We start from the raw sequence: 12,454 nt of genomic DNA on the forward strand, positions 1-12,454 counted from the left end.
ACTATATCTAATGAATTAGCCATGTTCTGGGGTTATGACCCTTTGGGAAGTCAATGAGGATACTTGCCTGGAGATGGCTGGAAGGCATGGTCCAAGAACCTGTCTGTGGGGTCAGCAATGTACCGGAGAACCATGCTTCCTTCTCTGACTGGGAACCCGTTCTAGTTAAAATACAAATGTTGTTGGCCCAAACCCACACCTTAACTGCAAGTATCCAATGAATTAGAGATCAGTTGTTTTGTATGGTGAGACAAGTCAATACTGCAAAGTTTCCTTTTCAGTACACCTCAATGTGCATTTGTGATGGTTACTGACCCCATTTCTGCTGTGGCACATTCCAATGCTGCTGTTCAACGTGCTGTTCTGGCTCTGAAACACATAGTCACACTCAGGTTAACACTTCCTTTTACATCTCAACATTACTGTAGGCTTACTTCTTATAAGCTCTTAGTAGTTCTTCACAGTAATGTTTCGAAAGGTCAAACCTTTTCATTTCATTAATGTGTATGAAGAAGATGTTCAAATAAAAGAAAACACAAGGAAGAAATAAGAGTGACAAAACAGCTCAGACAAATGTAAATATTTTCGACGGGCTGAATAAGAGGAAATAGGAATAAGTTAAACGGGCGACATCTGTCAGAATTGCTGTATAGTGAACCAAACGCTGCAATTATATAATCAGGTTCCTGCACTTGTATTCTGCTAGAAATATATTTAACAAGTAGTGCTGCCTGCAAAGGTAATCAAAGTTGAAAGCTTATGGAGTAACCAGCCGGCTTTCAGTAGCAGGCATACAGCTTAGATATACGGCCAACACTGCACTTGGAGATGAGTCTTAAGACAGACAGAGAAGGAGAGAGAGAGATGACTTCTCATCTTAAATACCATTAATCAAGGTGCACCTGGGAGGAAGCAGGGGTAAGGGGGGAGTAGGGGTGGGAACAGAAATAGTATGGGGGAAGAAGACTACCCCTGATGACAATTTAACAGGAACGATTGGGTGACTGAGGACAGTCTGGTACAAGCCAGGTATGACCCGGTATGAATGCCCACGTCAATGTAATTTACTCTGTTTCATACCCAGCCTATGTACACCATGATTCAATTTCACCACAATGTCAAAAGGGGCTAACTATTAACTTGAACTGGGAGACTCACTCTCAGTATCAACATGACCTGACCTGGTTTCATCTTGTTAAATACAGGATAAATACATAAATAAAGAGAATGTTCTAGCCTTTGCAGAAACAATTCACCACAAGGTTGTTGGTTCTAATCCTGAGTGTAGAAGGGAAACCTAAATTGCCTCCAGTAGTCTAAATTGCCAAATTACGTCCATTTTGGAGGTGGATAACAACTTTCTGCAGACCCTTCTTTATAAAACAACAGAGAAGAGCTGTGAGCATGAAGTGAGACATAATGGAATCACTTTTCTTTGATTCTATGCAAGGATGTCATATTATCCAGTTCCTGTAATACACAAAAAAAAAACTATTCTCTGTGTTAGAAATTAGAGCAGAGACAGAGCCAGGGGCTGGTGGAAACCTTTTCTTTTGACAGGTTTACCAGATTCAGATGAACTCCTGGACATCCCCATTGAACATGCATTTTAGTGTCCGGGAAATCGCCTCTAGGTTACCTACTACATAGCAGAAGATGATGGCTAGCCAAGTTGATGTGTTATTGTACCATATAATGTAGGAGCTGGGTGCTGAGATATATATTACTATTATTGTACCGTAGAGTGTAGGAGCTGGGTGCTGAAGGTGCTGAGGTATATATTACTATTATTGTACCATATAATGTAGGAGCAGGGTGCTGAAGGTGCTGAGGTATATATTATTATTATTATTGTACCATATAATGTAGGAGCAGGGTGCTGAAGGTGCTGAGGTATATATTACTATTATTGTACCATATAATGTAGGAGCAGGGTGCTGAAGGTCCTGAGGTATATATTATTATTATTGTACCATATAATGTAGGAGCTGGGTGCTGAAGGTGCTGAGGTATATATTACTATTATTGTACCGTAGAGTGTAGTAGCTGGGTGCTGAAGGTGCTGAGGTATATATTACTATTATTGTACCATATAATGTAGGAGCTGGGTGCTGAAGGTGCTGAGGTATATATTACTATTATTGTACCATATAATGTAGGAGCAGGGTGCTGAAGGTCCTGTGGTATATATTATTATTATTATTGTACCGTAGAGTGTAGGAGCTGGGTGCTGAAGGTGCTGAGGTATATATTATTATTATTGTACCATATAATGTAGGAGCAGGGTGCTGAAGGTCCTGAGGTATATATTATTATTATTATTGTACCGTAGAGTGTAGGAGCTGGGTGCTGAAGGTGCTGAGGTATATATTACTATTATTGTACCATATAATGTAGGAGCAGGGTGCTTGCTGAAGGTCCTGAGGTATATATTATTATTATTATTGTACCGTAGAGTGTAGGAGCTGGGTGCTGAAGGTGCTGAGGTATATATTACTATTATTGTACCATATAATGTAGGAGCAGGGTGCTGAAGGTCCTGAGGTATATATTATTATTATTGTACCATATAATGTAGGAGCTGGGTGCTGAAGGTGCTGAGGTATATATTATTATTATTATTGTACCATATAATGTAGGAGCTGGGTGCTGAAGGTGCTGAGGTATATATTACTATTATTGTACCATATAATGTAGGAGCTGGGTGCTGAAGTTGCTGAGGTATATATTATTATTATTATTGTACCATATAATGTAGGAGCTGGGTGCTGAAGGTAGTGAGGTATATATTATTATTATTATTGTACCATATAATGTAGGAGCTGGGTGCTGAAGGTGCTGAGGTATATATTACTATTATTGTACCATATAATGTAGGAGCTGGGTGCTGAAGGTGCTGAGGTATATATTACTATTATTGTACCATATAATGTAGGAGCAGGGTGCTGAAGGTCCTGAGGTATATATTATTATTATTATTGTACCGTAGAGTGTAGGAGCTGGGTGCTGAAGGTCCTGAGGTATATATTATTATTATTGTACCATATAATGTAGGAGCTGGGTGCTGAAGGTCCTGAGGTATATATTATTATTATTGTACCATATAATGTAGGAGCAGGGTGCTGAAGGTCCTGAGGTATATATTATTATTATTGTACCATATAATGTAGGAGCTGGGTGCTGAAGGTCCTGAGGTATATATTATTATTATTATTATTGTACCGTAGAGTGTAGGAGCTGGGTGCTGAAGGTGCTGAGGTATATATTACTATTATTGTACCATATAATGTAGGAGCAGGGTGCTGAAGGTCCTGAGGTATATATTATTATTATTATTGTACCGTAGAGTGTAGGAGCTGGGTGCGGGAGGTACTGGAGCTACTGAAGAAGCCGTGCTGAGGCACTAGGTACTCGTCTGCGTCCACAGCATCTTCCATGTCCTCTCCACTGATCAGACTGCGGTAGAACTTGGTGTCGGTGGGGCTGGGGAGGTGCATCCGGTCGTCACCCTGGAAGAGACACATACAACTCACCATCAGTACCCAAAAAACAGGCAGAAAGAATAATAGAGTAGCTAGGTGGTTGTTCACTAGCTTTACAGTGGCTGAGGGAGCCTAGTGTGTGTGTGAGTGTGAGAGACTCTACAGTTATTCTTGACAAGGAGTTAAAATGCTTACCTGGATGACAAGGTAACGTGGGGGATCCCGCGCCATCTTGGAAAACTCAGCTATCAGCTCCCGGAAACGAGGCCTGCTGTCTGCGTCGATCATCCAACATTTGACCATGATCATGTAGACGTCTATGGTACAGATGGGAGGCTGGGGCAGCCGCTCCCCTTTCTCCAGCACCCCTGCTACCTCACTGGCTGGGATGCCGTCATAGGGCTTGGTCCCAAATGTCATCAGCTCCCACACGGTCACACCTAAACAGAGGTACAGTGAAACAGTCACAATCAATGACATAATCTCAGTTAAAAACTTTCATTACTGTCACACTTAATGATGGTGGCACAATCTCAGATAAAGTTCAATCACTAGGGAAGATGACTGTTTTCATTCCAGAAAAGCAGATAGCATTGTGTTGATATCTGCCTAAGTTAGTTTTCAAAACATTCCACAGTCAACATCAGTAAGTTGGATGTGTCCTTAGGAGTGGGAGTTGTCATGTTCCGTTGGTGTTGGAGCAGTTTGAAAGGGAAAAGGAGGATGAGAAAAAGGAGAAGAGGATGGAAAGAAGGGAGGAGGAGGGCTGGCTGCTGCTACTGATGTCTTTGCCTTGTAGAGCGGAAGAAACAATCCAACCTCAGAGGACAGGATCTGGAGACTGGCCCGCTGAGCATGTGTGTCTGTGTGCGTGTGTGTGTGCATGCTTGCGTGTGTCCAAACCGGGGGTGGTGTGTGTGTGTTGTTGGCTTGAGAAAGTTGAGGTTTCAACGTTTTTTTGACAAGACATTGGGCCTCTGGGACCTGCGCTGCATATCACCGATACCAGTTACCTGTTTCTCTCATCTGCCATCCCTATTTGGACCTGACTCTAACAGATTTGCATAAGTACATTATCCAGAATCAATATTTATGTATCTGGAGTTACACAAGCAATGTAGTTCATTCTGACACGATGCAGCATTGGCATGTTAGTGTTTTATAAAGGTTAAACCTATTAAATAGTGTATATGCATGTTCTCCTGACTCCACAGGATGTATGTTCTCCTGACTTACCATAGCTCCACAGGATGTATGTTCTCCTGACTTACCATAGCTCCACAGGATGTATGTTCTCCTGACTTACCATAGCTCCACAGGATGTATGTTCTCCTGACTTACCATAGCTCCACAGGATGTATGTTCTCCTGACTTACCATAGCTCCACAGGATGTATGTTCTCCTGACTTACCATAGCTCCACAGGATGTATGTTCTCCTGACTTACCATAGCTCCACAGGATGTATGTTCTCCTGACTTACCATAGCTCCACAGGATGTATGTTCTCCTGACTTACCATAGCTCCACACGTCACTTTGATGTGTATATGTCCGGTAGAGGATGGACTCCAGTGCCATCCATTTGATTGGTACCTGCAGAGAAAGGGTTCTCATGACATAGGGCTCACTGTGCAAGACCAACCTGAGGTAGCTAATACAACATTAAGTATGTAGGTAAAGTATTGTGTTATCGATAGACTATAATAGGTTGGGTAAGGGATGGAAATAGTAACAACAACATACATTATCACTATCATACAATCAAAGTAAAAGGGGATTATAATATTATATTTACACTCCAAAAAATGTTTTCTGTTACATTACTACACAGTAATTCAATTAAAATCACACTATTTTCTTTATAGTAATGACATGAGGAGATTGAGCAGACCTTTCCTCCGTCTGCATGGTACTCCTTCTCGTCAGAGTTGAGGAGTTTGGCCAGGCCGAAGTCAGTGATCTTGACATGCTGAGGGGTCTTCACCAGGACGTTCCTCGCTGCCAGGTCACGATGCACCAGGTGATGCTCCTCCAGGTAGCTCATCCCCTGGGATCAACCACAGGTGAAAGGTCAAATGGTCTGGTATACATGGGGCCTGTTCGATTACCAATGAAAATTAAGGAAGCATTCTAACAGTATTCACATTTTTCATGACTCATTGTTTGATTAGGTTTTAAAGAGGTCAACAAGACGTCAAATGAGGGTTGAACTGTAGGGGTCTATTAGAAGTCTATACATGGCCATGCATGGTTATACCAGACGTTCCACTGACTCCTGTTTGATTAAATACCAGAAATTAGGGTCAGGAAAACTCAGGGCCTCATCATAGTCTGGGTGCCATTCATCAGTAAGTTGGATGTGTCCTTCGTAGTGGGAGCTGTCAAGTTCCATTAGCGTTGGAGCAGTTTGAAAAGGAGGATGAGGAAGTATTGGAAAATCACTGCAATTAAAAAAAAACACTTTCCGGTCGATGACTGTTTAAATGCAGCTTAGGCTTACCTTGGCTATCTGTACACACCAGTTGAGGAGGTACTGGGATCCAATGTTGTCCTTGTTCTCCTTGACATAGTCCAGCAGACAGCCGTAGGGCATGAGCTGGGTGACCAGCTGGACTGTGGAGGTCAGGCAGATGCCCAGTAGACGACAAACATGGGGGTGGTCCACACTGGCCATCACATAGGCCTCCTACAGTCAGATAGATACAGTACCAACATTTACTACAGGCCAAGAAGGAGGGCATCAGTACTCTGCTCCACACTAGTAATCACATTATAGGCATTCTACAAAACACACAAACAGTACAGTATACAGCATTTAGGGCTAGGGATGGTGGCATCATTCTACTGTGAGTCTATGAAACCCACACAACATGAACATTTCATAACAACTGACAGCTTGAAGACAATGACACTGGTCAGAAAAATACGTCAACTTAGTGAATACTTTTAAGAGAGCTCTTGACCTCATTACAAGAGGTCAAGAGCAACATCACTGCAAAACCTCAGCTGTCCATGCACTCCATGAAGTCTGACACTGAATTTTCACAACTGTGTCAGACCGGGTTTCAAATAGCATTTTAAATCTTTCAAATACTTGAGCCTGCCTGGAGTGCCAGGTGGGTGGAGTTATTCTATTGGTTCAACAATGCCAGGAAAGCTAAATCAAGCCCAGCTAAAGTATTTGAAAGATTTCCAATAATATTTGAACCCAGGTGTGGAATGTGTTTTTTAACTGTGGTTACTGGAAGAGATTCTAAATTCATTTCCAGAACACCTTAACCTTGAATTAGTATCCTCCTCCCACGCCCACCCTGGACCAAAGCTTCTCAATGAGTTAATCCCATTTCCTACGCCTCCATTGAGGTCCCTGACTCGAAACCTGACTCCATTTTCAAGCTAAATGTTGTCATTATTTCAGCAACTACCTAAATGGAAGAGCATGTGCTTGGAATTAGACTATTAGAGGAAACGTGACACCTAAATTGGCCAGTAACATGCAATAATACTGAGTGTATTATGCCGCTAAATTAGGTCAAAATACTAATGTCAAAACATATTTTTTTTGAAAGTGCATGGTATGGATGACCATCAATGACTGTATGATACCAGAGTGTGCCTAACAGCACTAACCTAGACTGTATAATACCATACAGATTCTACTGTAAATTAGATAGAAACTGTTATCCTCCAAATATAAAGAGTCTAACTCCCATGAAGAAACATCTTAGAGTAAAGTGATATAGAGTGATATAACTCACGTCCAAGATCTCCTTGTTGGCTTTAGGTGATGTGGCCTCTCTTAAAACCTTGATGGCCACAGAGATCTTCACATCCTCTCCTTCAGGGACCCACAGACCCTGGATAGGACAGACAGTAGGGTTATTTAACATGGTAACAGGAGAAATCTGTGTCAGTGTGTGTACTTTGATCATTTCTTTCAATCTTTAGTCGTTAGTAGAATGTGGGAATGGTAAAATGACTAATAAGGTGACAGGAGGGTGAGAGTGGATTGATGCATGATATGGTGCATTAAATATCAGGCTGTTCATTGAAAAACAGATGTAGATGTGTCTAAAAGTGTTGGTTTATATTCAGTCTGAACACACATTCCCATAAGCTCCTTAGGTACAGTACCACAGTACAATCCATGAAACTGGAGTTTCCAGAATGAAATCTAGTATTGTGAGCGTTTGTATTTACCTTGTAGACAGTGCCGAAGGCCCCTGATCCCAAAACTTTGATCTTCTTAAACTCTGTCTCCTTCAGGATACGGAGCAGAGCCTGGTTGGGCGCCTCACCACTGGGGGTCAGCGGTTCAACTAACTGTAGATGCAGATATGGAAGGTTTACTTTCTGTTCACTTTGATGCACTAAGCTGATTGAATTCCAGCCCTAGCAAGCCCTTGTGGCTCAGCAGTTCAGTTTCTGCCTCTCACCTCTCTCTCCTGGAGGAGTCTTCGCAGGGTCCTCTTCTTCTTGATGTGGCGTCGTCGTAGCAACACGAAGACAGACAGGCCCATGATGAGAAAGGCCAGCATCCCGCCCACCACACCAGCTGCAATCACTGACAGGCCAGAGTTACTGAAAGGGGAACAGATGGTAACCAATCAATGCAGAGAAAATACTTACACAAAAAATCAAATGTTCATTAGCTTAGTGAGTTTAGTGTTTAAGTTTATGTTGAATTTGAACAGTATGTTTGTAAGTTACTATACATGACTAGAGTCACTTGCTTACCCTTTAGACTGACAGCCTTTCAGACCAGGACCAGTACATCTGTAAACATATTAGCACATATATACTTGATCTCTTATTGTTTTTTTTATTCTAATCAAATCAAATTTCATTAGTCACATGCGCCGAATACAAGTGAAATGCTTACTTACGAACCCCTAACCAACAAAGCAGTTTCAAAAAAATACAGATAGGAATAAGAGATAAAAGTAACAAGTAATTAAAGAGCAGCAGTAAAATAACAATAGCGAGACTATATACAGGGGGGTACCGATACTGAGTAAATGTGTGGGGGCACCAGTTAGTTGAGGTAGAATGTACATGAAGGTAGAGTTATTAAAGTAACTATGCATAGATGACAACAGAGAGTAGCAGTGGTGTAAAGAGGGGTGGGGGGGGAGCACTGCAAATAGTCTGGGTAGCCATTTGACTAGATGTTCAAGAGGCTTATGGCTTGGGGGTTGAAGCTGTTTAGAAGCCTCTTGGACCTAGACTTGGCGCCGGTACCGCTTGCCATGCAGTAACCGAGAGAACAGTCTATGACGAGGGTGGCTGGAGTCTTTGGCTATTTTTAGGGCCTTCCTCTGACACTGCCTGGAATAGAGGTCCTAGATGGCAGGAAGCTTGGCCACAGTGATGTACTGGGCCGTTCGCACTATCCTCTGTAGTGCCTTGCGGTCGGAGGCCGAACAGTTGCCATACCAGGCGGTGATGCAACCAGTCAGGATGCTCTCGGTGGTGCAGCTGTAGAACCTTTTGAGGATCTGAGGACCCATGCCAAATCTTTTCAGTCTCCTGAGGCTAATCTGAAAACAAGGCTCCCAAAATTCTATCAGCATATCGGTTGTGCTACCAGGGCGGGCAAAACCCTAGACCACTGTTATTCTAACTTCCGCGACGCATATAAGGCCCTCCCCTGCCCTCCCTTTGGAAAAGCTGACCACGACTCCATTTTGTTGCTCCCAGCCTATAGATAGAAACTAAAACAGGAAGCTCCCGCCCTCAGGTCTGTTCAACGCTGGTCCGACCAATCGGATTCCACGCTTCAAGACTGCTTCGATCACGTGGACTGGGATATGTTCCGCATTGCTGCGAACAACAACATTGACGAATACGCTGACTCGGTGTGCGAGTTCATTAACAAGTGCTTCGGTGATGTCGTACCAACAGCGTCTATGAAAACATTCCCCAACCAGAAACCGTGGATTGATGGCAGCATTTGCGCGAACCACTGCTTTTAATCAGGGTAAAGTGACCGGAAACATGACCGAATATAAACAGTGTAGCTATTCCCTCCGCAAGGCAATCAAACAAGCTAAGCGTCAGTACAGAGACAAAGTGGTGTCGCAATTCAACGGCTCAGACACGAGAGGTATGTGGCAGGGTCTACAGTCAATCACGGACTACAAAAGAAAAATCAGCCCCATCGTGGATCACGATGCCTTGCTCCCAGACAGACTAAACAAGTGTTTTGCTCGCTTTGAGGACAATACAGTGCCACTAACACGGCCTACTACCAAAACCTGCGGGCTCTCCTTCACTGCAGCCAACGTGAGTAAAACATTTAAACGTGTTAACCCTCGCAAGGCTGCAGGCCCAGACGGCATCCCCGGCCGCGTCCTCAGAGCATGCGCAGACCAGCTGGCTGGTGTGTTTACAGACATATTCAATCAATCCTTATCCCAGTCTGCTGTCCCCACATGCTTCAAGAGGGCCACCATTGTTCCTGTTCCCAAGAAAGCTAACTGAGCTAAATGACTACCGCCCTGTAGCACGCACTTGAAGTGCTTTGAGAGACTAGTCAAGGACCATATCACCTCCACCCTACCTGACACCCTAGACCCACTCCAATTTGCTTACCGACCCAATAGGTCCAAAGACGACGCAATCGCCATCACACTGCACACTGCCCTAACCCATCTGGACAAGAGGAATACATATGTAAGAATGCTGTTCATCGATTACAGCTCAGCATTTAACACCATAGTACACTCCAAACTCGTCATTAAGCTCGAGACCCTGGGTCTCGACCCCGACCTGTGCAACTGGGTCCTGGACTTCCTGATGGGCCGCCCCCAGGTGGTGAGGGTAGGTAACAACATTTCCACCCCGCTGATCCTCAACACTGGGGCCCCACAAGGGTGCGTTCTCAGCCCTCTCCTGTGCTCCCTGTTCACCCACGACTGCGTGGCCATGCACGCATCCAACTCAATCATCAAGTTTGCAGACGACACTACAGTGGTAGGCTTGATTACCAACAACGACGAGACGGCCTACGGGGAGGAGGTGAGGGCCCTCGGAGTGTGGTGTCAGGAAAATAACCTCGCACTCAATGTCAACTAAACAAAAGAGATGATCGTGGACTTCAGGAAACAGCAGAGGGAGCAGCCCCCTATCTACATTGACGGGACAGTAGTGGAGAGGGTGGAGAGTTTTATGTTCCTCGGCGTACACATCACGGACAAACTGAAATGGTCCACCCACACAGACAGCGTGGTGAAGAAGGCGCAGCAGCGCCTCTTCAACCTCAGGAGGCTGAAGAAATTTGGCTTGTCACCAAATACACTCACAAACTTTTACAGATGCACAATCGAGAGCATCCTGTCGGGCTGTATCACCGCCTGGTAAGGCAACTGCTCCACCCACAACTGCAAGGCTCTCCAGAGGGTAGTGAGGTCTGCACAACGCATCACTGGGGGAAAAATACCTGCCCTCCAGGACACCTACACCACCCGATGTCACAGGAAGGCCAAAAAGATCATCAAGGACAGCAACCACCCGAGCCACTGCCTGTTCACCCCGCTAACATCCAGAAGGCGAGGTCAGTACAGGTGCATCAAAGCTGGAACCGAGAGACGGAAAAACAGCTTCTATCTCAAGGCCATCAGACTGTTAAACAGCCATCACTAACATTGAGTGGCTGCTGCCAACACACTGACTCAACTCAAACCACTTTAATAATGGGAAAATTGATGTAATCAATTTATCACTTGCCACTTTATATTATTTATATTAGATAATGTTTACATAACCTACATTATTCATCTCATATGTATACACTGTACGCCATACCATATTACTGCATCTTGATGTAATTAGATGTATCACTAGCCACTTTAAACAATGCCACTTTATATAATGTTTTCATAACCTACATTACTCATCTCATATGTATATACTGTACTCTATACCATCTACTGCATCTTGCCATCCTGATGTCATGTATCACTAGCCACCTTAAACAATGCTGCTTTATATGTTTTCATACCCTACAATACTCATCTCATATGTATATACTGTACTCCATACCATCTATTACATCTTGCCTATGCCGTTCGGCCATCACTCATTTATATATTTTTATGTACATATTCGTATTCATTCCTTTACACTTGTGTGTACAAGGTAGTTGTTGTGAAATTGGTAGATTACTTGTTAGATATTACTGCATGGTCGGAACTAGAAGAACAAGCATTTCGCTACACTTGCATTAACACCTGCTAACCATGTGTATGTGACAAATACATTTGATTTGAATAGGTTTTGTTGTGCCCTCTTCACGACTGTCTTGGTGTGCTTGGACCATGTTAGTTTGTTGGTGATGTGGACACCAAGGAACTTGAAGCTCTCAACCTGCTTCACTGCAGCCCCGTCGATGAGAATGGCAGCGTGCTCGGTCCTCTTTTTCTTGTAGTCCACAATCATCACCTTTGTCTTGATCACGTTGAGGGAGAGGTTGTTGTCCTGGCACCACACGGCCAGGTCTCTGACCTCCTCCCTATAGGCTGTCTCGTCGTTGTCGGTGATCAGGCCTACCACTGCTGTGTCATCTGCAAATGTAATGATGGTGTTGGAGTCGTGCCTGGCCGTGCAGTCATGAGTGAACAGGGAGTACAGGAGGGGACTGAGCACGCACCCCTGAGGGGCCCCTGTGTTGAGGATCAGCATGGCGGATGTGTTGTTACCTACCCTTACCACCTGGGGGCGGCCCGTCAGGAAGTCCAGGATCCAGTTGCAGAGGGAGGTGTTTAGTGCCAGGGTCCTTAGCTTAGTGATGAGCTTAGAAGGCACAATCGACCCGTGTGGCTCAGTTGGTAGAGCACGGTGTTTGCAACGCCAGGGTTGTGGGTTCGATTCCCACGGGGGACCAGTATGGGAAAAAAATGTTTATGAAATGTATGCATTCACTACTGTAAGTCGCTCTGGATAAGAGCGTCTGCTAAATGACTAAAATGTAAA

General features: G+C 44.0%; 1 protein-coding gene across 1 annotated transcript in view; it reads right to left on the reverse strand.

The window, feature by feature from the left end:
- The window catches only part of egfra (epidermal growth factor receptor a (erythroblastic leukemia viral (v-erb-b) oncogene homolog, avian)), a 73,293-nt gene that overhangs the window by 2,294 nt on the left and 58,545 nt on the right, over nt 1–12,454 (reverse strand). Inside the window, exons 16-26 of the mRNA XM_014140535.2 lie at nt 8,219–8,257; nt 7,918–8,062; nt 7,682–7,804; nt 7,240–7,338; nt 5,982–6,167; nt 5,373–5,528; nt 4,999–5,074; nt 3,678–3,922; nt 3,342–3,509; nt 316–369; nt 68–161 (exon numbers count right to left, since the gene is read on the reverse strand). Of these exons, the coding sequence (XP_013996010.1) occupies nt 68–161; nt 316–369; nt 3,342–3,509; nt 3,678–3,922; nt 4,999–5,074; nt 5,373–5,528; nt 5,982–6,167; nt 7,240–7,338; nt 7,682–7,804; nt 7,918–8,062; nt 8,219–8,257 (1,385 nt within the window). The remainder of the gene's footprint in view (nt 1–67; nt 162–315; nt 370–3,341; nt 3,510–3,677; nt 3,923–4,998; nt 5,075–5,372; nt 5,529–5,981; nt 6,168–7,239; nt 7,339–7,681; nt 7,805–7,917; nt 8,063–8,218; nt 8,258–12,454) is intronic.

This window comes from Salmo salar, chromosome ssa14 (genome assembly GCF_905237065.1).
Source record: "Salmo salar chromosome ssa14, Ssal_v3.1, whole genome shotgun sequence".
Classification (NCBI taxonomy): domain Eukaryota; kingdom Metazoa; phylum Chordata; class Actinopteri; order Salmoniformes; family Salmonidae; genus Salmo; species Salmo salar.